The sequence below is a fragment of the Phaseolus vulgaris genome, chromosome 3, assembly GCF_051622355.1.
Source record: "Phaseolus vulgaris cultivar YP4 chromosome 3, ASM5162235v1, whole genome shotgun sequence".
Taxonomy (NCBI): Eukaryota; Viridiplantae; Streptophyta; class Magnoliopsida; order Fabales; family Fabaceae; genus Phaseolus; species Phaseolus vulgaris.
The window spans coordinates 3,000,126-3,027,910 of record NC_143500.1 but is presented as its reverse complement, the minus strand read 5'-3'; the positions used below and the strand labels follow the sequence as shown (position 1 = coordinate 3,027,910).

Here is a 27,785-nt window from a genome sequence, read left to right as displayed (position 1 = left end):
GTCATTTACTTAATTAAAAGTTCAAAACAATAAAAAATTGTCTTTTATAAAAAAAATGGTTGGAGTTATCCACTCAAGCACTAAAAAGTAATTTCATTGAGAAAAAAAACATATTCTCTTTTCAAGTTACCTAAAAATGAAGTAATTTAATATTTGTTTAAATTTTGTAAACTATGTAGATATCGAAAACCGTTAGCATTAAAAAAAATGAACGAAAGGGAAAATGAATTTGAAAGGTTTTGTTGGTCACGGACTAAATGATTCCCATATGAGGAATCAGAAGGCAAGAGATGCGACAAAAGTGTCACATAATGGTTACTATAATTGCTCTAACGAACATTGCAGGCTACTTTTTCTGCAGGATACAGTACGGTCACCCACCATCTCATTAACTTCCTAAAAATCATTCACAACTTCAATAAATCATGTCAAACCTAACCCTCACGACTATGCAAGTACGCTACAGTGCATGCCATCATGCAAACAGATCAAAAATGAGAGAAAAAGTGAGCACCATTTTCAATGCTAGTCAACTTTCTTAGGAATGTTTACATGAAAAATCCTACACCCTTTTCACTCCTTCTTAAGCAAACCAATGTCAACACAATTAAGCACCTCAAACTAATCTCATTCTTAGTCCTTTTCCTAAAACATGCATGGTATTATTAGGTAGTCTGGTATTGATCTCGTGGAAATCACACATCTACTAGAGATTAGAATCTTTCATAATATATAAGTGGGTGCAAACCTCACCTCATTGAGCCGGTTTTATGAGGTTGAATTAGGCTTAAAGCATGGTATCAGAGTCTATCTTAACGAGTATTTGTTGGGTTTATCAGGCCACCCGCCATCGGGTCGTTATCGGACCACCCATAACATATATCTCCACACACGAGTTGAATTAGGCTTACAGCCCACTTCTTAACAATCTGGGTTTCTCTTTCTTTGATTAGTGTCTAAAATCTGATATTATATCCTTAACTAGTTGTGACAATATAGACGATATTTTTTAACTAGTTGTGACAAGATAGAGAGTTGGAATCGGAATTTTGTTGAGTTACATGATGATATTTATTATATCTTTTGTTAGTGATAAAAAAAAGGAAAATCATTGTTAATTGTCTTTATTTTGAAGTTTGAAACCTTTTTAGCTAGTCAATATTATATGACAGCAGAGGAGAATAGTTAAACTGATGAAATGAAATCTGCAGCTAGCATTTGTCGCTTCTCTTGGAATATAGCCAACATGTGAAGATTCTCAGAAAGTGAGAGCCAGCTTCCTCGTTTGGTGTGTTTGTGCAGAGCCTGGTCTTTACCACGTTAGTAACTAGTTTAATTTACCTCAGGGTTGTAAAATTCAATGCAACAGTAAATTTATTAGATATCTATCACTGTCAAAGAGAATGAAATTTCCACAGTGAAAGTGAGAGAAAGGGGAAAGGGACCCATATATGTTTCAAGAAAAATACATTGCATACTTTAGAAATGAAACTAATTTAGCAATTGCCACTGGAACTTTCTTCAAGAAGGAAAAGTCAAGAACTGGAACATATATCTAAAACAATAAACTTTTTTTTTTCTGCCTAATAAATTTACCCAGCAGTGTTTTTTTTTTTCTTTGTTTTTCAATGTGTGCTTCTTGTTGATGGGAAGAAGCTAGTCCCTTTGAAAGCATAGAACTTGTTAGAGTGTTGAGGAGCCAAAGTGTTGGTTTGGTTGTGGTGATTCCAATTTAGGATCCAAGGGGGTGATAGTTCCCATGGAGTGCTGTTGTGAAAACCCACCACTGTTCATGTTTCTGACCATCCCTCCAACCCCCAAAAAGTCCAAGGTCAACTTATCAGACCCTCCAAAGCAGAGACCAAGATTTTGTGACATCTTCTTAGGCTCCTCCACCACGTTGTGAAACTGGCCAAGGTTGTTTCCATTGGCAAAAGAGTTCATCAACCCACGCAGATGGTTATTCTGCTCCCTCTCCATCCTTGCCCTCATACCTAATTCCTCTGTTCCTGTTCCTCTCAGTAGAGAGGAGGGAGCATTGGTGGTTGTGGTTGAACCCATTTGAGCAGCTTTCTGAAGCAATGCAGTGGCTGACATGTGAGGGGACATGTTATCTTGTTGCATAGATGAATTGCCAAAGAGTGAACCAACATGGTTAGGGCTGCTAGTACTATAGAGTGTTGTTGTTGTTCCTTGGTCATTTCCTCCACTTATGTTGCTGAATTGGTCGTTGATCATGCTGCCACTGGTGTTGGTATTGGGAAAGAAGCTGAGGTTGAAGAGATTGGTGTTATTAGCTGAAGCAGACACTGATGAAGCATCTTTTGCTTGGAGATCAGGGAGTTGCATGAGACCGTGGAGTTGCTTGGTTGAGAATAAGGATCCTTGTTGCTGAGAGTGGAGGTCTTGGAATGCTTGGTTTGGGTCAGTCATGAAGAATGATGACTGGGGTGGTGACTGCACTCCAAATGAAGATGAGTTGTGCATATTAGGAGAGATCAAGTGCTCAAACTTTGGTGCACTCCCAAGGCTCAATAAGCTGTTAGCAGAGGCTGCTTGGTTCTGAAGTTGGCCACCTAGCCCTAGGCTCATGTGGTTTGTGCCATACAGATGATGAGTTCCCAAAGGGTTCAGGTTGGAAGGGTGTCTTGCACTCTCATGTGCTAGAGCATCACAAAAGGCCCTATGAGTGATAAAACTGTCACGCCTGCAACAACATATTAACCATTTCAGGGTTATCATCCAATCCATATACAAAGAAAGAAACATAAACACCCTAACAACCCAACATATCTTGGAATTAAAGAACACAAATGTTATTTCTATACACATATCTTGATTCATGAAGTATATCATTGGTTAAAGGGTTAGAGGAGAAGAAAGGGTCCCCTATATACATGAAGAATTCACATAATTGGACTCTATGCAATGCAGCCACAACAACTCACATAAACAAGTTCACACTTGTCAAAAGAAGAATGAAATATGGAATTGGAAAGTATATAAGATCTTTAATTGTGTGGTGATGAAAAACGGTTGTTTCACATAAAATTATGTATAGAGTGAATCAAATGCAAGGGTCCCAAAAGCATGAAATAAGAAACAGCAAAGGAAGTATTGAAGTTGGAAAATAATTTTGGTGTTGAAATTGGATCTTCTATTTTGAACTTAATGGAAGTATTGCAGCAGAGAGCTAGGGCCCAGAGGATTATGCTAAAAATGTGATACACACCAAGAACTCCTTATCGAACTACCACTTTGAGTCCTCTCTTTGATCACTGAGAAGAAGGAATTATTTACACATTTGATGAAAGTCAATTAAAATAAGCCCAGTATGGGTCCAGCCTCATAAATGCAAAGTGCCCCATGAGTTGTCCATTCTCTACCCTGAGAAAAATTCTTGTGAAAACGATCGTACCAGCAAAATGGTTGCTAAATTCTCGGAAATTCTGAGTGAGAGAAACAACATATGCAACATTAATGATGCAGAGGATTGAAGTGATTTGTTTAGGAGCAGTGTGAGAATTAATAGGAAGCATGAGTGAAGTGTACCATTGCAAGGAAAAGTTGTACCTGATGAAGCATATTTGAAACCACGTACACGTATGAATTATATACGTATCCAACACGAAACAAAACAAAACAATGCAACTCCAACTCATGTGAGAACAAACCCAGTATCACTGTGCCTGAGCCTGTGCCCCCTCTTTTTACATTGTTTCTTATAACTACACGTGAATGGGGAATAAGGATAAGGGGCGTTGTTCCCGAGGAACAAACTTGTTTTTTTCTTCTCAAAAACATTTCAAATTTTTCAAACACTTTCCTTCACTGTGCTCACGTGCGACCACTCTTCTGCATCTTCCACGTCCCTCCACTAACACCCACATAAACCAACACAACAAAACTCAATTTCATGCTTTAACCTTGCACTAATATCTTTCTTTGTTTTTTTTCATTCTCCCACCACAGTGTTCTCCCAGTTGAGTCAAGATAAAATTATGAAATCTGATATATGGAAAAAGAGTTCATACGTGAAAACATCAGAATTGGTCAGTATTTTGTTAGAGAAATTTCCTTTCTGTTTTTGTTTTATTATTTTCACAACCCTTTTCCTTAGTCACGGAAAAGGTCTACTTTTCGATTGTGTTGAGCTTTGATTCGCAGTTTGCATTACACACTTTTTACACTTGGACTATCCCATTGGAAAGCTCACAATGAAATAATTAATTAAAAGGAAAGACTGAGATAAAACAAAAAAAGTACATAGAATAATAGAGAATGAGTATGAAAAATTAATCTTTTTATCTTTCTTTTACATTAAAGCTTACCCAAATCTACTAGTCCTATAGTATCCATAAGAAGCTCATTTTTCTCAGAAGAGTTAGGTGAAAAGTGTGTATGTAATATATGATGTATATCTTTTTTCCCTGTCAAAATGCGCTTAGAGTGGCTTTAGCTGAAAAGTTGTTTTCTATGATAACATTTTAGCTACACCAAACATTCAATATTAGAAATATTAGAAATATTAGAATGAGAGTGCAAGGAGCTTAGAGAGCTTAGAAGAAAGATGTTTTAGGCTAGATTTGTATAAAGTTTGAGGTATATATGAAATACTTCTATTTTATTTATTTGTTTTTTCTGATTAAAAAAAAATCAAAGGTAATTTTGTGAGATAATTTGGTAGTTTGGTTGTTGCATATACCTGGAGAAGAGGGTGCCACAGTCACATCTATACTCTCTGGTGCCACAGGTTTTGGAGTGTGCCTTCCAATCTGATTGAACAGCATATTTCTTGGAGCACTTGTCACACTTCCATTTCTTCTCACCATGTTTGCGAGAGAAGTGCTTCTTGATGCCAGTGAGGTCTCCAAGAGCCCTTGAAGGGTCATGGTGAACACATGTGGGCTCAGGACACAGATAAACCTTTCTCTTTGCCTCTTTATTGCTCTTCTGCTTCAGCTTCCATGGCAGATTGTGTCCTCTTCTGTGAAGCTGTAGGTTTTGCTCCCTTTGGAACCCTTTATTGCACACTTCACATATGAACCTGTTTGTTGCCATTAGAGTCTTTGGAGATAGTGCTATCACCTCAGCATCTGGATCTGCACACACACATCCATACACACACATGTTCCCATTCCAGGGTTTTCAAGAAAAAACATTATTAAATGAAGCCAAACAAATAATTGTGAGAGAATCTAATGCTAATGCTTCAATTACATGCTGAGATGAGAGAGTGAATAGGTAAGATTTCTCAGAGTTGAGATGTCAATTTGGATAATGATGTCAAACATAAGCACAATATGTTGACATAAGCACAGAAGAAATTAAGAACCCTTGCCAATTCTAATTAATCTTTACCGAGTTAAAGAAACTCCTAGTCCTTGTAATATGCAGGATTTAGGGTTTCCTTAAAAGAATGTAGAAAGAAATGACAGAAGGGGTATTTTCCATGAACATGCAAATGGTTTTTTAAGTAATGGAATCTAATGAAGAATGCATAGAGGTACTTGCATGGTGTTCCTGGTTGATTCCTTCTTTTCTTCTGAGGCACTGTGGTGGTAGAAGTAGTAGTTGAGGAAGCAGCTGTGGAGGATTGGTGCTGTTGTGACACCTGAGTTTGGTTTTCTTGTCTGATTCCCAAGAAGGGTGTTGATGAGGAAGCAGAAGCCATGAGCAAATCTGGAAGTTCTCAAAAGAAAGCAAAAAAACTCTCACATATTGTTGTCTCTTGGAAATCATAGAACAGAAGAAGGGAAACAAAAGGCATATACATGAATGAAAAAGGAGAAAGAACTAGGACCTGAGTGAGGCTATATAAGTTTGATTTTGTGTTCTTTGTTGTCTCTTGAAAAAGGTTTGAGATTAAACTCAGAAAAGACCAAGAAGAACTGTGAGAGGAATTAGAGAGAGGAAGAAAACAATATATCACTATGAATACCTACTCATCTCTCTCTAGCTCTAGCTACCTAGCAAGGTTATTGTTTTGTAATGCATAAAATTTTGGTGCTTCACTTAGCAACCTTGTTGTTCTTCTTCTTCTTGTTGTTGGCTTATTTCTCAATCATTTGATGTGTTGTACATAAATAATACACAGCAAAGTTCTCCACCCATACGCATACCCATCTCTCATATTATTTTTTATCTGTTTTGTCCGTTTGTTTGGCTTATGCATTTAGGTGTGTGAAGGGAAATAATATAGGGTGGTGAAGTAGGAAAAAGAAGGAAGAAGGGTAATTTATGTCCCTATTATGCAGGTCTTACAGAGCACACAGCACACAGTGAAGTGTGTCCCTTAGCAGAGGGTGGTTTTGGGGCCACCGACCCGTAGGCCTTACAGTCTCCTTATCTCTCTCTCTTCTTCTTCTTTCGTATCTTATTGCCAACAACACACAACTTGTTCTTTCCTTCTTTCCTTTCCTACACGCCAATTCTCAATTATTATTATTCTCATTACCCTTCAATTTATTTTTAAAGGACATATTCTCACATATATACATATATATATATATCTCAAAACTTTATGTTTCATCAAATGGTGGAGTTTGGATTAATTATGTTTCATCAACTTAAAAAAAAAATCATTAATTAGTAATTAAATTTAGAGATAAAAAATAATTAGTCACTTTATTAACTAAATTAGATACTGATTTAGAGACTAAAAAATCTAAATTAGCAACCTAGGTTTTAGCTACTAATATTTTAGATTTTAAATTGGTCTCTAAGTTAGAGATCAATTTAGAATATAAAGTAGTAAGTAGTTAAAACCTTGATAGCTAATGGTTAGATATCAATTTAAAAATCATTTTATAAATCTTTTTATTAATACAAACTAGTTTAGATACCAATAGTATTTTTAATTTATAAAATGGTTTGTAATTTAATCAAATAGTAACTAATTATTTTGGTCTCTAAAATTAGTTTTTATTTAATGATTTTCTTGTAGTGAACATACAAGTATTGTATGTTTAGTGGTAATTAAAATTTTTGTAGTTAATTAAATACCAATTCAAAAATTATTTATCACTAATAATAGAACCTAATCTAGATATCGATAATTTTTTTAAAATAATATTTAATTTAATCAATATAACCATTAACTATTTTTTTTATCTCTAAAATAGTTTTTATTTAATGAATTTTTAGTATCTTCTTCGAAAATTACTCGGAAGTTTCCGTATAATTATATGTTTTTAAAAATATAAATAACATCTTTTATTATAATTTGTTTATATTAAGTAAGTAACGATAAATATATTTTTCTGATAAAAAAATGATAAATGTATTTAATAATACAAAAAAGTTGTATAACTTTACTGATTCCATTGATGAACTTGATACATTATTCGTGATGATGCAAAGACATATTATAAGCAATCCTATATTTAGAATCCAAATTTAAAATTCCTAATTAGGCTTGTGTTTCATGTGCTCATGTCTTTTCACCATTAATTATGTATCAATCTAGTTATATTACTTCAACTATTACTATGACTATGTTTATATATATATAAGCAATAATTATGAGTATATTTATTAAATATTTTAAACTACTTTTGTTTTATTGACTTTAAAGTCTGTTTGATTACATTAGTAATTTTGGATAAATTAATTTATATAATATTTCATAACATATTGTAATTCACTGATTGAAATAATATTTTATTTTCTAATTTTATATTTTTCTAATTTTATTTTTAAAAATATTTATTTACTCTTTTCTGGGATTTTATTTTTCTGGCTTTTTTATTTTAATTATTGTATTGTTTTTATTGTCTATTTTATTGTTTTAAAATATTTTGGAGATACATATATAGCAATGGTGTTTAAAAAATTGAAAAAAAACATTTATTTTGGAGTCCTTAAATGTATGTTATTTTGTAGACAAAAACATGTTAGGTCCACCATAGTGGCAAAATGTATATTATTTTTATTTTATTTTAAACTCAACTGAAATAATTTGAAGTTATATTACAAATTAAGCTTAAATATAAATGTTTTAAGTCTATTCATATTTTTATAATTGGTATTAAAATGTAAACAAATGCAAGGCACACGTAATTTATAAAAAAATGTTACATATATATATATATATATATATATTACTAGAAAACGAAAATATAGTTCACAAAATTTAACGTGGGTCAATATGTGATATTATTAACGCGATACAAACTATTTATAATATTTTTAATAATATACAATGCGTAAAATTATTATAAATTTTAATGTTATGGTATAAAAATTTATAATTTGGTTAAGCGAACACCTACACATAAAATATTTTTTAAAATATTATAGTAAAGTTATCTGACTTTAATAATATTATATTCAATAATTTTGTATCAGTTTGACACACCTATAGTATTATTATATGATTTAATTTTACTAATAAGTATTTTTAAGCATCACAGAATCCACATTATAATATTATATTATTATTTAAAAAAAAATTAAATGCTAGTGTTGATTAACCAAACATTATTATGTTTTCACTTCTTAAAAATTAATGAAAATATTTATCGCCTTTAATATTTCTTTAATTTAGCATCGATTAAATAAGAATTTTGTAAATTATTTTTAATTAAAATATTTAGATTTAAAGATGAAAAAAAAAATTCACTCACAATTTTTCTTTTTTCACTTTATATATACATCTCCTTATACTTATTTCATTCATTTCCTTCACTTACACTATTCTTCTCATCTCATTCATTCACAAATATATACATTTCATTCGCTTATCTCCTTACCGACAATCATCTCACTACAAGTTATTTTAGAGACTAACAAAATTTTGGTTTCTAAATTAGTTTATATTATTGTTAAATAGTTTCTAAATTGGTATCTAATTAGTTACCAAGGTTTTAACTACCAATTATTTAGATTCTAAATTAAAAACTTTGGTAGCTAATTTGATACTAATTTAGAAATCATTTAACAATAATATAAACTAATTTAGAAACCAAAAGTTTTTTGAGTTTATAAAATGGTCTCTAATTTAATCACTATAACAACTAATTATTTTTTGTCTATAAAATTAGTTTTTATTCCATGATTTTCTTGTTGTGTCTCCTTCGCTCGCATTCATCTTTTTCATCCACACTTATCTTCTTCCTCCATTCTTTCTCTCTTTGTCTCCTTCATTCACACTCATTTCCCTCCATCCACACTCATCTTCTTCGTCCACTATGTTTTTATATTTTATTTTATTAAAAATGGAGGCATTGTACGAATTTTTTTAAAAATTATTGTAATTAGCGTCAATCAAATTTACATATTTAGATTACATTAAAAATTTATATTACATGACCAACAAATATTATATGATTAACTTCCTATTCTTGCTCCTTGAGTTGGTCTTGTTGGTCATCTTCTTGACATTGAACTTAGTTTTTCAAATGATTTTTACAAAGATTGTTGTATTGTAAAAGTGTAGATTGAGCCAAAGAGGTATATTTGAGTTGTAGTGCCATGGATTGTTACATTTGTCTATTTATTATATCTTAGAAAAAAAAATACAATCGTACATTATAAAAGTATCTATGTAATAGGAAAAATCTTACATGTTTTATGTTTTAAGAACAATCTCAGCTATTAAAAAAAAATTGTTTATTAACAAAAAAAATTTATGAACTGTTTTATCTAATTGTAAAGTAAAAATATTTGCAATATGAAAATTATAGGCTATTAGAAAATATATTAAAACATATAATTTGATAATGAAATGTGAAATAATGAATTGGATTATATATTTATATGATAGGTAAAGCAAAGTTTGAAGAATTTTTACGTTATGTATTTTATTATTACACAACAGATCTCAGATTGTAGTAATATAAGATCTCTTAGATAAGAATCATTCCTCTTATTCAACAATTTCATTTCATTTTCAACATTTTATGTGTCTTTTTCAGTAACCATCCAAATTTTCTCTGAAAAAGTTGTCGGTAAAGTATTTCTTTCTGAGTAAAAAATATTTAAAAAAATGAATGAAAACTCGTGACTAAAAGGCTGAACTGTTCATTGACTCCATTTTTTCAGGAACTTTATACGACTAATCTCTTAGTATATATTATCCATTAATAATTCACTTTTGTTCTTGTAATGTCCATTCAATTTTTGTTAATTTTAATGAACAATGTTGATTTTTTATTTTTAATAAAAAGATTTTAAAGAACATTCAATTTTTAATGAACATTATTAATAAATTGTTAATTTTTTTGAAATTTTGATATCACTCATCCCTTCATTTAAAAATGGTCATGACATTCCTTCCCTTATTTTTGAACAACTTTCAATCTGAACTCTCTATCAAAAATTATAACAATTTCAAGTATTTTTCTATAAAATTTGTCAAATTTTTAATAATTCAATTAATTGTTGTATTTAGAAAAAATGATTTCAAGTAAAATTGTAGATTTATGACATGCAAAAATCGAACTTTTGAAAGTAACACGTTGGAAAAGCTTTATATTGGACCTATAATGAAAAAGGTATCATCCAACTCATAAACATATTAAGTAATTTGAATATTATAAAATTGAAATTAATATAATAATATAAAATAAAACTAAAATATAAAACTAAAACTAAAAATACATATTTTTTAATAAACTTTTAATATTAAAAAATTTACAAAAACATAATTGTTTGGTTTGAAATTTCGATAACAATAATAATAGTAGTAATAATAATAGGAATAATAATAGTAACAATAACAATAATAAATTTAAATGTAGACTAAAAAATAAAATAACAAAATTTATATTAATCTTAAAATTAAAATCAAATGACGCTGAAATAAAAAAAAATATGGTTAACTTACCAATTTTCTTGTTGTTTGGAAAGAGGACTGGTAGAATGAATGTTTCTCAATTAGACTGTTAGGTTTTTGGAACATAAATAAAAAATAAATAAAGTGTTAATTATATACAAATTTATATTGTCATTCAGTCAAAAATTAGTATACATTAATTTATAAAACTATTCTAATAATATTTTAATAATTAATAATATAAGATATTTTACTTTCACAATATATAAAAGTTATACTAACTTCAAATACATACACAATTTCCTAAATGTTCATAAAGTTTAAACTTCATAACTAAGTAATATAGCCAACAAATACATATATTTTGTACATGTTGAAATCAAATGCACTCTTACTCAAGGTAGAAGTACGAGTGAACAACCATATCACCATTCTTCTTAGACAAACAAATATGACATTAAAACAAGTGTTTTTTTCTATTATGGAAATCAAAATATAGGTTGAGTATGTTTGGTAATGTTAAAAAAAATGATTAATAAAAAGAGAATTTTATATAACTAGAAATTAATATGTATTTATTTATAGTAAAAAGTATTTTTTTAATCATAAGTTATTTTTAATCTATTTGGCATTATATTGTAAAAGTATTTTTTGAATAAAAGACTTTATAATAACACTTCTAAAGAACATATTTCTTTAAGGCTAAAACGTAATATTCAAATAGTTGACGCTAAAAAACCTACTCTTTATGATTGGATGTTATGGTATTTATATCAATTTCTAATAATGCACACTATTAACAAAGCTAAACTCATGCTAAGACAAATTTTATATATTAAATATTAATTAATTATAGAAATGTAGTGTCAATTTAGTCAACTTAAAAGTTATAAAATTTTAAATATGATACTAAATAAAATATATTTTTAATATTAATTTAATTTTTATCGGTGTGATCAACATTAATGAAAGTAATTTCTAAACAAAAAAGTTTTCATATAATCTCTTCATCTTCAATAAAATGAAATATAAAAGATAGTAAGAAGTGTAATGGATGAAACAAATGAGTGTGAATGAAGAAAATGAGTATAAATAAAGGAAATCAGAAGAGTGTAGATGAAGGGCGTGTGTGGATGAAGAATATGGGTATAAATGAATGAGATGAGTGTAGATGAAGCAGATGGTTGTGAATGAAGGAGATGATATGAATGAAGGGACGAGTTTTAATGAAGGAGACGAGGAGAAGAATGTTGGTAAAGGAAATAAAGGGAGGGTTGAATTGTGAGTTTAAAACTTAATACCGATTAGAGATTGAGCTCTAATATCGATTGTGAAAACAAGTAAACACACAAGAAGGGAGGGTTGAATTGTGAGTTTAAAACTTTTTACGAATTTTTTGAGTATATCATTTGATAGTTAATAGTCAGACAAAAGTTTTATATATTAAGAAATCACTTAATGGTAAATGTATCGAACAAAGACATTGGACTTAACTAATTTACTTATTTATTTATTTATGAGAAAAACGTTTTCAATGTATGTGATATTGTGATGACTCTCTTTCTATGTTAGTAGAGATGATAATAACATACAAAGTAAAGAGATAAAGAAAGAGAAAATGCACATTGTAGTTATATCAAATCCAAAAAATTTGGTTCTTTTTCAAATTTGTGATATTTTATAATGCATATACACTACAACAAAATCATTAAATAGAAACTAATAGTAAAGACCAAAATAATTAGTTACTATTTTTAGGTAACTAAAGTGATTTCTATTATTAATAGAGACTAATTTAGAATATAAAATATTAGTGGTTAAAACATTGGTAGCTAATTTAGATATCAATTTAGAAACCATTTTATAAATTTTTATTAATAATAAAAACCACTTTAGATACCAATAATTTTGTAGTCTCTAAATTAGTATCAAATTTAGTTAATATAGTGACTAATTATTTTTTTTGTCTAAATTTAATTTCTACGTAATGATTTTCTTGTAATGATAAAGGTAACTCGCAAATTATACCAATAAAATTACTTTATTTACATTCTAAAGTAAATAAAAGTGTTAGTGAAGAGAATATTACTAGAAAGAAAAAACGAATAGAAAAATAGGATAATTTATGTATTTTGAGATAGTGTAAGATAAATTTGATGAAATTAAGTATATAGCTTAGTTCTAAAATGAGGTATATGAACTTTTGCATGTACGAAAAGAAAATGACCTCCAACCAAAGATTTATTCGAAATTGAGTCATTTTCTAAATAACCTAGCTATAGTTGCCTATAGTTTCATCACCTACCTATATAAATTTAATAATACTCAATGAAAAATCAACATTTTTGCAGGTACATATCCAAAATTATGATGAACATGTACGTCAATAGGCCAAATTGAGAAAGAGCCATGTGAGGATACAAAAAGGACTACTATGCTTCCAAATTTGGTGTTCCCATTTACAAAACTCAAGACAAAACCCTTAATATACTAAAACATGTACTTTATTAGTCTGGGTGAACTTTGGAATCTAAAATATTCCATTACAAACGTATGAACACTACAAGAAAATTATGAAATAGAAACCAATTTTTAGATATCAAAATAATTAGTTGCAATAGTAGCTAAATTAGAGACCATTTTAGAAACTAAAAATTTTTTTGGTTTCTAAATTAGTTTCTATTTTTATTAAATAGTTTTTAAATTGGTATCTAATTAACAACTAAGATTTTAGAAACCAAATTTAGAAACTAAATAATTGGTAGTTAAAACTTTGGTTGCTAATTAGATACTAATTTAGAAACTATTTAACTTTAGAAACCAATTTTTTATTTAGTTTTTAAAATGGTCTCTAATTTAGTTACTATTGCAACTAATTATTTTGGTATCTAAAAATTGGTTTTTATTCTATGCTTTTCTTTTCTTGTAGTGCAATGGTTACAAGGTTTGGGATTTTATATATATATATATACCTAATTTAACTATAGAGTCACCACTCTCACTCTATCATAAAATAAATCAATCTTCAAAAAAAGTAAATTTATGTAGGTAGTGTGCTTTTTGTTTAGTTTGGAGTGTTGAGAGATTAAAATGATGTTCTGTATAAGAGTTAAAATATTTCTTAAATATTCTTATTTAATTTATTTTTTCTTTGTTGATCAAAAGAAAAGATTTTCTTGTTAAATTAATAAAAAAATTAAAGATGTTAAGTTAAGATGGTCAAAAATTAACTCAAGAAATAAGAATGGATCTCTAAGTTATAAACTATTGTTGTATATATTAATTATCAATATAAAGTTTCTAATTCTCTTTTACCAAAAATCAGACATCTACATATAAATTAAAAATAATATATATATATATATATATATAATCAGCAATAATAATAATTAATAACATATATTCATTCACATCAAGTCCTTGTGCAAAATAATGATATTAAATATTTATGAGTATTCTTATAATGGTTTGATAATATGACCTAATAGATTCAATAATAATAAAAATAAATTATGTTTTAGAATTGTAAATTTGGATTAGAAGTGACCTTCAAAAGTTAGTAAAATTGAAAATTGTTCTAATTTATATACTCTATTTTAATTATGGTATTATTCTTTAGACTGTATAATTATATAAAAGGATTGGAATATCCAAGTATTCTACTATAAGGATTGCTAAAAACTATTTTAGTTTCGTTGATAAAAAACAATTATATTACCACTCTACAGCATTGTTTAAAATGACATAAAATAGATTTGAAGAAATTTGTGTGATGATGAAAGTGATGGAAAAGATAATGAGAGGTAAAATGTCCCTTTTATGAAGAGAGAAAATAGAAGAATGAAAAAAGGGAGAAATGCAGAGACATGTGAATTGCTTGTTTGTTTAGGGCGACGCAGACGAGTGGATTTGACATTGGAAGGACACACTATGGACCCTTTTCTCTCTCACCCTTCCTTTTCAGACCAACCTAAAGTACTTCTAAAAGGAAAATCATTCCCACACAATAATATTAATAATAATAATAGTAATTATTATTATTATTATAATCCATACCAAAGAAGGGTAAGTAAGTGCATGGTATTATCAATTGTTCCATTCTTTTTATTAGTTTATCCAATTTTATAGGTGAAGGACATTTCCTCGATTTAAAAGCAAAATTCTTAAAAAGGTTCATATATATATATATATATATATATATATATATATATATATATATATATATATATATATATATATATAAATAATTGTTGTTTATAAAAACCTAAAAAAATTGATACTTGATAATCTACCTCTATTAATAAAAAATTCTAAAAAAAACTATGTGAAAGTTTATTATATCAATAAAATTGTTCTTTATGATCCAAAATTAATAAGTTAGTCAACACATGCATTACCTTCACGAGAAACGTTAGTCCTAATAATAAATAAAGTACAAACTAAGGCAAAAATACATTTAAATCATAAGCTAGTAAGACTCATCTTTTTAACTTCTTCAATAACATGTATAACTCCATATCATCATTACAAACAGAGTGATATTAAATTTAACACCATTTTTTTTATTCATTATCTTATCATCGACTTGATCAAATCTATCATTTTTTTTCCTTTCACATAACATTAGTCACATCGACTCTGAATCCAACTTTTTTTTTTATGTTTTTTTATAATATATACTAGATCGATGCAATTCTTTTAATTAAAATACTTTATTTAATTAAAGTGTTTACTTTCACAACAAAATTATATACATAATGATCATCTAGTTTGCATTAGTTAAGGTGACATTAATAACTTTCTCACAATAGGTTAACACAAAATTCCATAATTTTTACACCTGAAATGTAGACTTATTACTGTGGTAAAACAGGCACTAATCACATTTTATCGTTGACTTTTTTTTACTTGTCTCATTTTTTTGTAGTGACCTTTTCTGGACTATGTTATAGTATGTGGTTGATCAACATTAAATAAAGAACTTTCAATTTCAACACTAATAAGTTAGTCCTTTAATTAGAATTAGATTTTATGTGGATAAAAAAAATGGTTAAAAATGTTAGTTAAATTATTCAACATATAGTTATAATCAAATGAGAAAATAAAAATGTTAGTTTTATTGTTTTTACTGATAAGCTGGTGCTTACTGTAGTGTACTTGAGTAGCAGCAATAAGGAATCAGTGGCCATCTTTTCATGGCAGGATGTTTCATGCGGTAAAACATCCTTTCTTTATGAGACAGTCAAAAGAAGAGACAAAGTGTGTGTGTAGCTATGCATTTGCTACCACAGTAAAAAGGTAGAGAAAAAAGTGTATAATGATGAATGAATAGCGTAACATTTTATGCAACTTAACTCATATATATCTTCTTGTACGTGGAGCTTCAACAAACCAGTAACAGCTTTTTTTTGGCTCCCTACCTTCCTCTTTCTTTCGTAACTTGTCTTATTATCACCACATTTGGAACAACATTAAGAGGCTTTCCTTTCCAATACTTTCGACTTAATCTTCACATCTTTTTGCCACTGTTCCTCACATAAGCTACGGACAACTCAAACTAAATGTCAAAAGACTAAATGTCAAAAGAGTGTATGATAATAACAAAGAGTATTAAGAAATGAATTTTAAATTTAACTCAATCTTATAAAGCACTTATAAGATGAGATTTGTCCTCGCTTATATACTATGAAATGTTCTTATCTCTAATCAAGGTGAGGTATTCAATACACATCCACGCTGAGACTTTCTAACTTGTGTGTGATATTATATATTATACAGTCACTCACGCCGAATCCTTTTAACTCGTGAAACTATATATTATAGATAGTTTGATAACGGATCGATAGTAGGTAGTCTGGTAAGTTCAACAAACTCTTGCTATGATAGGCTTTAAATGGGTTTGATACTATATTAAGAAGTGAATTTTAAACCTAATGAATCATAAGGTGAAGTTTGCATTCATTTATATATTATAAAATATTTTTATCTCTAATTAAGATGAAATATCTAACAAAAAAAATAGTGTTTTGAGCACTGTTTAGCATAAAGACTCCTTCAACAATGTTATGTTAACTTGTGTGTATGATAATAGCAAAGACAATGTAAAATTATGTACGTTTTTTAACATAACTTCAACTTATCATGTATGTATCTTCTTAAACGTGATTCATGTTTATGCAATTATGCTTATGGAAAAAAGGGCTTTGGAAATTCTTGGCAGATTTAAACTATTTGTTCATGAGGGTACTGACTTGTTAGAAAAAGACGAAACGTGTAGAACAAAAAATGAAGCATGCATGCTTAATTACCCAACAAGTAATAAAGAGAAGAGTTTGATAACGATTTGTTTTATTAGTTATATAATCTTACAAATTCGTAACTTTTTGTTTGTGGAGGGTCTTGGAATCTAGTGCCGGAAATTAGGAAAGTGCGTTAGCAATTATTAAATAGGTTAATTACCTTTTCTTAGTTCTGATTAATTTGAATGATTATCATCTAAGAGGAACAAAATGAACTCGTTTATTTCTGTGAAAAAATAGCCCAGTTTGTAGGTTGCGGTGAGCCTAAGTGCTTATTCCAAAATTCGAGCTTTTTGTCAAAGGATTGTTCATAAAAGTGTTTTTCTTTAAGAAATGCACAAATCCATTAGATCCATTAAGTTAAGTAGCTTCTTGTAAAAGGTAAACTAACACTTTAAAAAAGATGGACAGTAGCTGTTATGATTGGATCTTAGTTGGTGAGAATTTCTTGGCAACTCTGAGTTGGAGGAACACATCTAAGTATCTCTTTTAATTCATTTATTTTATTCATTGTTAATAAAAAAAACTGTTATGATTGGTTAGAAATTTAGACAAACTAAAGAGTAAAACTAAAATCATGCATTAAGACTCTAATCTATCCAATTATAATAATAATATAATGAGAATAATCACTACTAAAAAATCATTAAATAAAAATTAATTTTAAAGATAAAAATAATTAATTATTATATTAATTAAATTATATATTATTTTATAAATTAAAAAATTATTGATATTTAAAATAGTTCTTAAATTTATAAATTATTTTCTAATTAATTAGTATCTAATTAACTATCAAAATTTTATCTATCAATTTTAAAAATTTAAAATACATTTAGAAATTATGCAATCCAAAATAAATTCATGAATTGTAATACATTTACAAATCATGCAATTGATAATACATACCAAAATACATTTCCGAATTATATATTCAAAACCATACAATCGAATCCAAAATACATTATTGAAATCCAGATTCCACCAGACCCAAATACAGTGTAAACTTTTTTGCTAAAAGAAATTATTGGTAACATTGATGTTAGAAGGATAAAGGATAGCTGTAAAAGGCCTCAAAGGAAACAAACCTCTTGGAATTCGACACAGAATGAAGGGGATCCTCATACCTGCTTTATGTACGTCATCTAAGATTTGTTCTTAACAAATTAACAGTAAAAGAAAAACGTCGTATATTTATAATCAATATTAACAATAAATGAAAAAGTCAACCATACATCTTTCTCGAGCAAAAACAAGATAAATCAAAGTTGCTATTCACATATGTTACAGCTGTATCTGACTGGTTAAAGGATGTGGCAGTCAGAAGAAAAATATAGACGTGAAAAATTTAAAATGCAGTGTAAGAGCTTTCTTCATTAGGGCTTCCGGAATAATGTTTCAACAAATTTGCTAATCTCTACCATGACTTTTAAACTAATTCTCCTATTGATTCTAACTAAAAATGATTCACTGTCATCAACACGTGAACATAAAGACTAATTTACATAAAAATACTGGTTACCACATTCTCAACCAATTTGTAGGGCAGGCAGATCAACAGATTAATTCAAGATCGGAACTATAGGAAAGGAGTAAAGATAAATTAAACTGTGTTTTCCTTAGCTCAATATTTTAACTTAATAAAATAGCAGACAATATCTCTCCCATGGTCTTCTCGGGCATGGCACCTTCATTAATCTCCTCCATGGACTCGAGGACGGCAGCGTCTAATACTAACTTTCTTTTTGCAATCTCATACACATTTTCATCTACTGTTCCCTTCGTCACTAGCCTTCAGTGGAAAGTGTCAAAAGAAAATAGTCACCAACACATTCAAACAGTTCCAAATTATAAGGCTTGGACTTTAACAAAAAGAAAAACACAGGATTTAGCACTTTTACGAATGTTAATGGGAGTGAGGAAAATAATAGGTAAATACCGATATATGGTTACAGGCTTTGTTTGACCGATTCGATGGCAACGATCTTCAGCTTGCCTATCAATCTGTGGGTTAAAATCCATGTCATGAATTACAACTGTATCAGCTCCTGTTAAGTTTAAGCCCTGTCCACCAGCTCTCGTGGAAAGTAAGCATGCAAATATTGAAGTATCGTTATTGAACGTATCAACTATTGTTTGCCTCTCCGCTACCTGTGTACTGGCAATCAAAGAGTAGGATTTCTAAGATTTTAAGGAGCATGGGAAAACAGTGTCTGCTGACCAATATTGAAAATGGTAACATTTTTACAGTCCACTTTATTAAAGGAGAGATGAATACTGAATTGAACGCTTCTCAACCTTTCAGTATTCATTAATTAAAAGGAGCCATGAGTGACTTCAGAGAATCAGCACATGAAAAAGGAAACATTTTGTAAAGCTAAAATGCCAATCTACGAAGAATTTTTCATCCAATCCTTAAACAAATTTACCAACCTGTTTTATTGCATGATGTGGTGAACACAACAAAAAATATGCACACATGTACACAAACACTAAAATACTTTCGTCATATTACTATCATAGAAAACTTAACTTACTCCTTGTTTGTTAATGTACTGAATAAAATAATCCTCTATAAAGATACCATACCTTTTTAACTTTAAAGAAGTGTCTAAATGTCAAAAAATAAAATTACCTTCCATCAAGCCGTCTATAGGTCAATCCAATGACATCCAAACACCACTCCAATATGTCAAGCATTGAGGTCCATTGACTGAAGATTAAGATTCGATGGCCATCCTTCTTTAGTGAAGGAAGAAGCTTTGATAAGGCCTACATTTATCCATGGAGTAGCTCAATCTCAGGATACCCAGCACATAATTATGCCGCCACTGTATATTTGACGATTACAGAAATTTTAGAGTCATAAATCCATACCCGACATTTTGCAGAAAGCATAACATGCTTATCCGGAAGGATACCCTTTTTATCATTGACACCATAATGAAGTAAAAGCTGCAAATAAAAAATTTACAGCTTGAAATTTAAGCCATGCTATCCACAATAAACAATCATCAAGTAAAATTCTATAATTACAATATCACTACAACAGCTTGTATTAATGAAATGGCAAGGGGAGGAGCATTAAGCAGAAAAAGGCGAAAACAGCTTTTCTGAGAAAGAAAAAAAAAAAAAAAAAAAAAAAATGAAATGGCAGCACCACATTCTACCTTGCCAGAATGAGAGCATGCATAATACAGAGCATAAGAGGTGTTATGACAAAACTTTGACATACAAATTGTTAAATAGATAGAATGGATCAGCAAACATAAATCAATTAAACATTGTAATTTGTACCTAGAAACCATCTAGTATAATGCAATTACTGGGCATCCATAGAATGGGAAAAAAAGGTTGGTTGAAAGAAAAATTTAGCAGAAGTCACTTAAAAAGTAATCCAAATGATTTTATTAAATTTTAGTTTCTAGCATAGCCTGATGACCCTGATTGGTCCATTTAGCTAACCCAATGAGATGGTTCAGGCTGGTCTTCATTCATTGCAAGCAGGGTTAGACAGTTAAAGCCAGTTTTATTTGCCAATTATCGAAACATCATGAGCAGGACCACAGCTTTATTAAAGCATGAAGATAAAGAATATTCTCAGCTAATTGGTTTACCTTTTGTTTGGATAGGGAATTTCACAATATGTTTTGAAGAGGTTCTGAAGCAGCAAATGAAATTTCAAAATTAACCTTAAAAAAAAGCTTGCTAGTGAAGAAAAGGGGTAGGGAAAATATGTGTTTTTGTCCATTATTGGGGCAGAGAGAGGAGGTAACACAAACTACTTTAGCATATTGATGGAATCCGAACATAGAGAGGGTTAGTAAATGCATTGTTCTGAATAGAAGATTTACCCGATGAATAGAGAAGTCACTGTAATTTTTAAGTTCTTCTATAACTCTGTCCAAAGTACATTCAAAACCAAAAGCACCTACTGGATGTAGCTTCCTACCAAAGCGAATGACATCCTCATCACTGTAGATTCGCCTTATTAACAAGGGGTGATTTGCTATCTAGAATAAGAATACAGAAATATATTACCAAATAAAAGAGAGCAGTATAAACCAAACAAAATATAGCTTCATTTTAAGTCAAAACATAAATCAAGAACCTTGCGGAACTGAACGAAATAGTTATTTATCTGTCGTCGAGGAAGCACTTCTAGTAAACTTTTTGAATTAAGCTCAGAACATTTTGCCATCCGAGCTTGTGAAACCGCACGATACTCTTCAATGGCATCCTTGTAAGCAGATTCCTGCTGCCTTTCCATTATAACATATTCAACCTGCAGTAACAAAAGTTGGCAAATAGAAACAAGGACATGTTGAAGATTGAGTATAATAAAACAAAAAACTTTGCGCCGAAGGTGACAGACATACCTGCTGTATTTTTGGAACAAGTTGTTGCATCACATCAGATTTCAATCGCCGCAAAATAAATGGCCCTAAGATGGACTTCATGCGACCAATTAAATCTCTATCTTCTGCATTTAGTAACTTTTTTAGGTCAACATCTTCAGAAGCAAAAATATCAGGCATCATAAACTCCAACAATGACCATAACTCCTGCAACAAATTCACAGAAAAGCTTGCTTCAGCAACTACATTTATATTAATGCCAGCAAAGTCAACAGGTTGAGACAAATCATAGAGATTTTGATCAAGATTTAAGTACATTATTGTCTCAAAAATACAAATGACTTGGTATCTCCCTTTTCTCTGCCTTAACTGTAACTGTGTATTCTTATCCTAGAAAGGAGCTCAACTCAGATACTAGGATATTTACAACAACTTACATACACTACTCAATCAACTAAGCTAGACCTCCTTGGTACACAAGCTTATTAGACACTTATAATTCTACATTGTGTTTGCTATGTATTTTCAAAAGGATTGAAAACAAACCAGAAATTGACAGTTTCCCAACCATCATTCACCACACAAATCTGATGTCAATTTGACAAAGACCCACAGTTTAAATCCTACTGGCTACTGTAATCATCAACAAGCACACAACAGCTTTTGTTGGTGTATATATTTTCTTATTTCATAAAATTGTCACGTTAATGAAAGAACCTGTTAGGCAAGCAGTAGTGTTAGACACGCAGGGAGTAGAGCTGCTGACAACAAAGGAACAGTATGAAAGCTACAGGGAATATCCATAAATGCTTTGTTTGGATTAAGTGTGAAATAGCAAAAAAAATAGTAAGAATACAGAAGAGGTTGTTTGAAAGGAGAGAAATAGGAGGCAAAGTAGAGGTGTTTATCTGTACTTGTTTGGATGAGCGGAAAAGAAAGTAGAACTAAACAAATAAATTGTAGAAAAAAATTATTTTATAATAATTAAAACGGTAATATTTTTAATCCGATATTTTATCATAACATAAAAGTAATTACTATTTAAGAAAGTATACTTTTAAAACAAAAATTAAACCCAAAAAAAGAGAGATAATCACTCTCTCATTTCATTCCAATTTCGGACAGAAGTGTTTTCTAATGGTTCACACATAAATAACTTCCATCCTTCCACTTTCCACTTAATATGCCCTTTCTTCCTACTTTCTTCCACACCATTAGTTCATTGACGATAGCAGAGCAGTCACCTCCCGAACCCACTATAGTGGGCTAACTGCTATTTTGATCCCAAATAATGTGTGTAAAGAAAAAAACCTAAAACTTAAAACATGTTATTAAATTTCATAACCAAGAGGTTCAAAACCAAAACAGCGACAGAATCGCGCCAGAATCATTGCTGCAAGCTTTTCCAAAATCACTACAGGTGTCTCTGTCGCACCTGATTCCAGCCGCCATCACAGTAGGTGTCCACTCAGGCACTATTAACTACTCTGTTTCTACCCCAAATAACATGGGGTAAGAGAATAAGATAATCTCAGAAAGCAGGGAAGAAATAAGGAAGATGCAAGGTGCAAATTCACTTTGAGATGATGATTAAAAAACACAAGGATTAAAGGAAAACACATTGATAGAATACTAGGGATTAGCTTATTTTGCAATGGGATTGTGAAAAAGTTCTTGAAAATAAGGGATGTTATTTCCCATAATGTAGGAGTTCCTAAACACATGTTTTGTGATTGAATAAAAATTTGGCATCTTTGGAAAGGAGGAATCAGAGCCACCTATTATCACTACCATTTTCCATTTTTGTTTCATTTATGCTGTTTCTAATCTTTAACTTTGTGGATGATAAAGTTTCGTTTGAACAAGAGAACAAAGTCATATCTAAATTTGAGCTTTGAAGGAAAAAAAAGTTTATTTCTTGTAGATGACACAGTTTTGATTGAGGAATAAAAGAAAGAGATTAACTCTATCTTGAGCTTTGGAGAAAGAAATGGGAATCACAGATTTTCTACACGAGTAGGGTTAAGACAAAACATACAAATTGCAAATTTAACAAGGAAAGAGGAAAATGACTTGGGAGGTAATGATTGGATGGTCACATTAAGAAATTTAATTATTAGGGATCAATATTACAAAATGATTGGGAAATTAATAAAAATGTCAACACAAATAAAAGCTAGGTAGTTAAAATGGAGAAAGGTATCTAAAGATTATTTGTGACCACAAAGTACCAACCCAGCTCAAAAAAGAGTTTTATCATATTGTTATATAACTAGCTATATTCTATGGTACATTGGTACTAAATACTGAACTTTAACTGGACAAATAAAAAATTGGAAGTAGAAACAAGTAACCACAGATCCGCTTATACATATTTGAAATCTGTCAAAATGGATGTGTGGTCACACAAAGGATAGAATAGAATACAGAATTATTGTATTTAACGAGATATTGGTCTGAATCCTATTGAAGATAACAAAAAGTCAATTAAGTCTAGTTGGATACGGGGCAAAGTAGACCACAGGAAGCATTGTGGAGAGGGCAAACAGCACGGGCTTTAGTCCTTTGAAAAGATAAGGGAGACCATAAGGGATTAATGGACTTTGGAGGAGATTATTAAAAAGGATTTCATGGTTAGAATCTTTGAGAAATTAGTTTTTTCACAAAGGCACTGTTTTTTCACAAAGGCACTGTGCACTTCACGTAATCAAACTCACATGGGTAGATAAAACTATTGATGTTTTGTGTTCTTTCTATGCGTCTGTTTTAAAGGATTTATAAGTGTAACCTCTTCTGTAAGGACTTACTGCCCATGATTCGGTAAATAAATTGAAGTTCCTATTAGAATCACTGTAAGTCCGTAACTAATCCAGTACAAAATATACAGTACAACTAAATCTGCAGGAAAGAAATGTAATAGACGGACTACCATTTTGCTGTCAAAAAGAAAAAAGTTGCCATCAGCAAAATGTAATTACAACTCACAAGTATCAGCCACTCTCAAAAACCCAAAACATTTAATAAGCCTAGTCACCTGACTAAAAAAACACTCAAGACAGGGTCTTTATGATAAGATCCTGATTAAGAAGGCCAGATAAAGTCAATGCTCAGCTTATGTCAGTTTTTTTCTCCATTTAGGGTGAGGACTGACTTGTACAGAACAAATGAGAGGGAAAATTTGTTAGAGGAGAAAGAGAGAGACAGACAGCACGCCTGTTGTATTGGCAGTTCAGATGAAGGGAAAGAGAGGTATATTTAGGGTAAGGACTGACTTGTACAGAACAAATGAGAGGGAAAATTTGTTAGAGGAGAAAGAGAGAGACAGACAGCAAGCCTGTTATATTGGCAGTTCAGATGAAGGGAAAGAGAGGTATATTTTCAGTTTCAGCTTGTCATTTAGGGTCATAGGTGTTTTACCTTGGTTGGGAGTGTTTGCTCTTTCTTTATTTTTCTTCTACTTCTTAGTCAACAAAACATTCTACCTAGTGTAGATAGGAATTGTTCCTATCAGTACACCCTTCCTATTCTCCCTAAAAGTACTTTACAACTTCAGCTTTTATTCTGCCTAATCCCATCCACACATTTTATCAGTCAAAATAGAGTCAGATTCTACGTTAATAGAATTAGAATGAAAGAAGGAGAATCCCAATTACAAAGGACACATCGAACAGTTTTGAAGCTTATAGTCACATTCAGTGGAAAATTTAGAGTGTTATGTAGTGTGACACGCCAGATATTGATCAGTTGAAGGTAAGCACTTGTTCTATGCTTCAGCAATGATCACAGTTTTCAAATATGCTCTAACATTACCTTTGTAATAGTGTCCAGCCACAACATACGAATCTTTTTTAAGAGAAGAAATTATTCCACTGGTGCCACAAAACTAATAGTTTTTTTTTTGTTCAGCAACAACAAAAACAGCTACAATGCTGCAAAGACATTCACTTATGTAGATACATACATGTAGATCATTTTGAAGTGGTGTCCCAGTCAACATCAAGCGTTGGTTCGCATTTCGTGCAACAGACATCAGATTTTTCCACCTAAAGCTATTTTTGTCCTTCAAAGCATGTGCCTCATCCATCAACACACAGCTCCATCTCCATCGCTTCAGAATTTTGCGATCATCTTTCTGCTGTGCACTAGCATGAATATAAATTATAAAAATTTAATTAACATTTGAAGAGAATATATATAAATGGCACTTAAGAATATTGGAATGAACCTGTGACGTTCAAAAAGTGAATAACACACGAGAAGAACATTAAATGGAGGAGGCAATCCAGCCTTGGACAGAGAGTTCAACTCCTTGCAGTATGCTGCACGTCCAGCACCATGATATTGCAGAACAGAAAAGTGCGGACACCACCTTTTTAGTTCCCTTTCCCAGTTTTCCAAAACAGAAGCAGGACATACTATAAGATGTGGACCAGAATCATTGTGCAAGCGATTCAACAAAGTTAAATATGTGATGGCCTGGAAGGAAATAACATATGATAGATTCTTAATTGAAAAAGTCAAGGACTACAAACAAAAGTAGAAACATGTTAAACAAGTTGTTAATAAAAAGGATAACAAACCTGAATTGTTTTGCCAAGACCCATTTCATCTGCCAATATGGCTGTGACACGTGAAATCAAGTATCAACACACAACTCGAGGCAATCATAGTGAACTCTAATGAACAGACTTATTGCATGATTAGAGCCAGAAGTACTCAAATTTCAAAAAGAAAAACAACTAAGCTTTAAAAAAAGCTATGCCAAACAGTAAACGCAAATCATAACGCCATTACATTATATTGTTTCAATAAACACAAAATCAGGAGATACAAAACCAAACACAAAGCAAATATGCAATTCCACAGTAAAGAACACCAGACCACAACATAAAAGTGTCACTATATTGAGAAATCCACAATGAAAGAGCCATCAATTAATCTACTCTTCCATTTTTCTCAAGGAAAACACCCAACATAGTCCATAAGGCAGCTACAACCAACACGAACACAAATTAAACTCAGCACAGCCTAAAACCCTTCAAAAACCCTAATAAATTACATCCTAATCACTAATGAACAAACCTATTGCATAACTACAACCAGAAATATTCAAATTTCATAAAAAGGAAACCAATCAAACTAAACAAATACATCAACTCCGCATGACCTAAACCCAGCACATAACAAAAAATCGTCAAAACCCTAACAATTACCTCCTCCAATCCCCTTCCGATACAACAGAAGCAAAAAGTTGACACCAACCAACTGATACGGCTTTAGCAATGGCTGAAAATCCGAATCCTCCGACGCGCACGCAACATCCACATCCTCCTACACACATCAACAACAGCATGCACTTCACCTCAAACGAACATAAAATCTCTAGTGTCAAGTTTCAACCTAAACAAAACAAAAACACAAAACAAATCGCCGTTTAACCTGAGTCACGATCCTCACTGACGAAGACTCCGCCTCCGAATACCTCTCGCACGCGGTCCCCGACGAGCCGAACAGTTCGCCCTTCAACTCCGCAGAGATTCGCGCGCACTTATGCAAAGCCCTACCAACGACATCGTTTTCGTTCAACTCTTCAACTTCTTCTTCTTCTTCTTCCACCTCGCTGGACTCCACCTCGTACAACTCCGCCACGCGTCCGTCTCCTCCGCCGTTCTCTTCCGCGTCCTCGTCTTCGTCGTCGATGATGAATCTCCGGCCTCGCGAGGCCGCCGCGTAACCGCCGACGCCGTTGTCCACGTCGGCGTCCTCGAGGTCGTCGAGGAAATTGGCGTCGTTCGGCGCGATTTCGACGCAATCGCTATCGTTTTCGCTTAAAACGTCGACCTTAGAGGTGTAGGCGAAGGACTCGATCGGTGGAGGAGATGGAGCAGACGAAGTGCGAGGTCGCTTGAGGACGCGCGAGGGTTTGAAGGAGTGGTTCTCCCATTCGTCGTCGGAGATTTCGTACAACTCAGGTTTCATTGCGTGCGTGCGTTTGCCCTAGTAGTAGTTGGAGAGAGAGAGAGTTGAAAGTGAAGGAGTGGTGCTTTTGTAGTTGAAGAAAACGTTATGGAATGTGAGAAAAAGGGAAGAAATGAAGAATCCGAGTGAAGTAAGAAGAAGAAAAATCGCGGTCTACCAAAGAGACGAACGAGCGCGGGGATTGTTACGCTAAAGACTAGTTTTCCAATTCTTTTATAATTATTTAGGTTTTTTTTTAAATGAAAAATTTTATCATCACAAATTTTAAAAAATAACTATTATATATATTAATTATAAAAGAAGGCAAGAAAATTACTTGTTTGAGGATGGTTGTTCAATATTTAACTCTAGATCTTTAATAAAAATAAAGAG

General features: G+C 31.1%; 2 protein-coding genes across 5 annotated transcripts; both read right to left on the bottom strand.

The window, feature by feature from the left end:
• Positions 1-1,425: 1,425 nt before the first annotated feature.
• On the bottom strand, positions 1,426-6,429 carry LOC137806078 (protein indeterminate-domain 4, chloroplastic). Of its 2 annotated transcripts, XM_068606012.2 has the most exons (4): positions 5,804-6,429; positions 5,515-5,682; positions 4,706-5,102; positions 1,426-2,707 (listed from the first exon to the last, which is right to left on the bottom strand). In XM_068606012.2, the coding sequence occupies exons 2-4, from the start codon at positions 5,672-5,674 to the stop codon at positions 1,684-1,686; spliced, it is 1,581 nt and encodes a 526-aa protein (XP_068462113.1). In that variant the 5' UTR covers positions 5,675-5,682; positions 5,804-6,429; the 3' UTR covers positions 1,426-1,683. The 2 variants fall into 2 exon arrangements, with proteins under 2 accessions (XP_068462113.1, XP_090156452.1); XM_090300326.1 differs by lacking the exon at positions 5,804-6,429 and having other exon boundaries at positions 5,515-5,784.
• Positions 6,430-18,430: 12,001 nt separating this feature from the next.
• ETL1 (SNF2 domain-containing protein / helicase domain-containing protein) lies at positions 18,431-27,634 on the bottom strand. 3 transcript variants are annotated; one of them, XM_068606011.2, is made up of 12 exons: positions 26,874-27,634; positions 26,648-26,765; positions 26,015-26,055; positions 25,660-25,910; positions 25,396-25,576; positions 21,456-21,641; positions 21,188-21,361; positions 20,931-21,089; positions 19,954-20,031; positions 19,712-19,848; positions 19,016-19,234; positions 18,431-18,868 (listed from the first exon to the last, which is right to left on the bottom strand). In XM_068606011.2, exons 1-12 carry the CDS (start codon positions 27,411-27,413, stop codon positions 18,709-18,711), a joined length of 2,244 nt encoding a protein of 747 aa, XP_068462112.1. In that variant the 5' UTR covers positions 27,414-27,634; the 3' UTR covers positions 18,431-18,708. The 3 variants fall into 3 exon arrangements, 2 of the variants coding, with proteins under 2 accessions (XP_068462112.1, XP_090156406.1); XR_016519474.1 differs by lacking the exon at positions 19,954-20,031 and having other exon boundaries at positions 19,712-19,907; positions 26,874-27,608; XM_090300280.1 differs by lacking the exons at positions 26,015-26,055; positions 26,648-26,765; positions 26,874-27,634 and having other exon boundaries at positions 25,396-25,569; positions 25,660-25,798.
• Between the last annotated feature and the right edge of the window lie 151 nt (positions 27,635-27,785).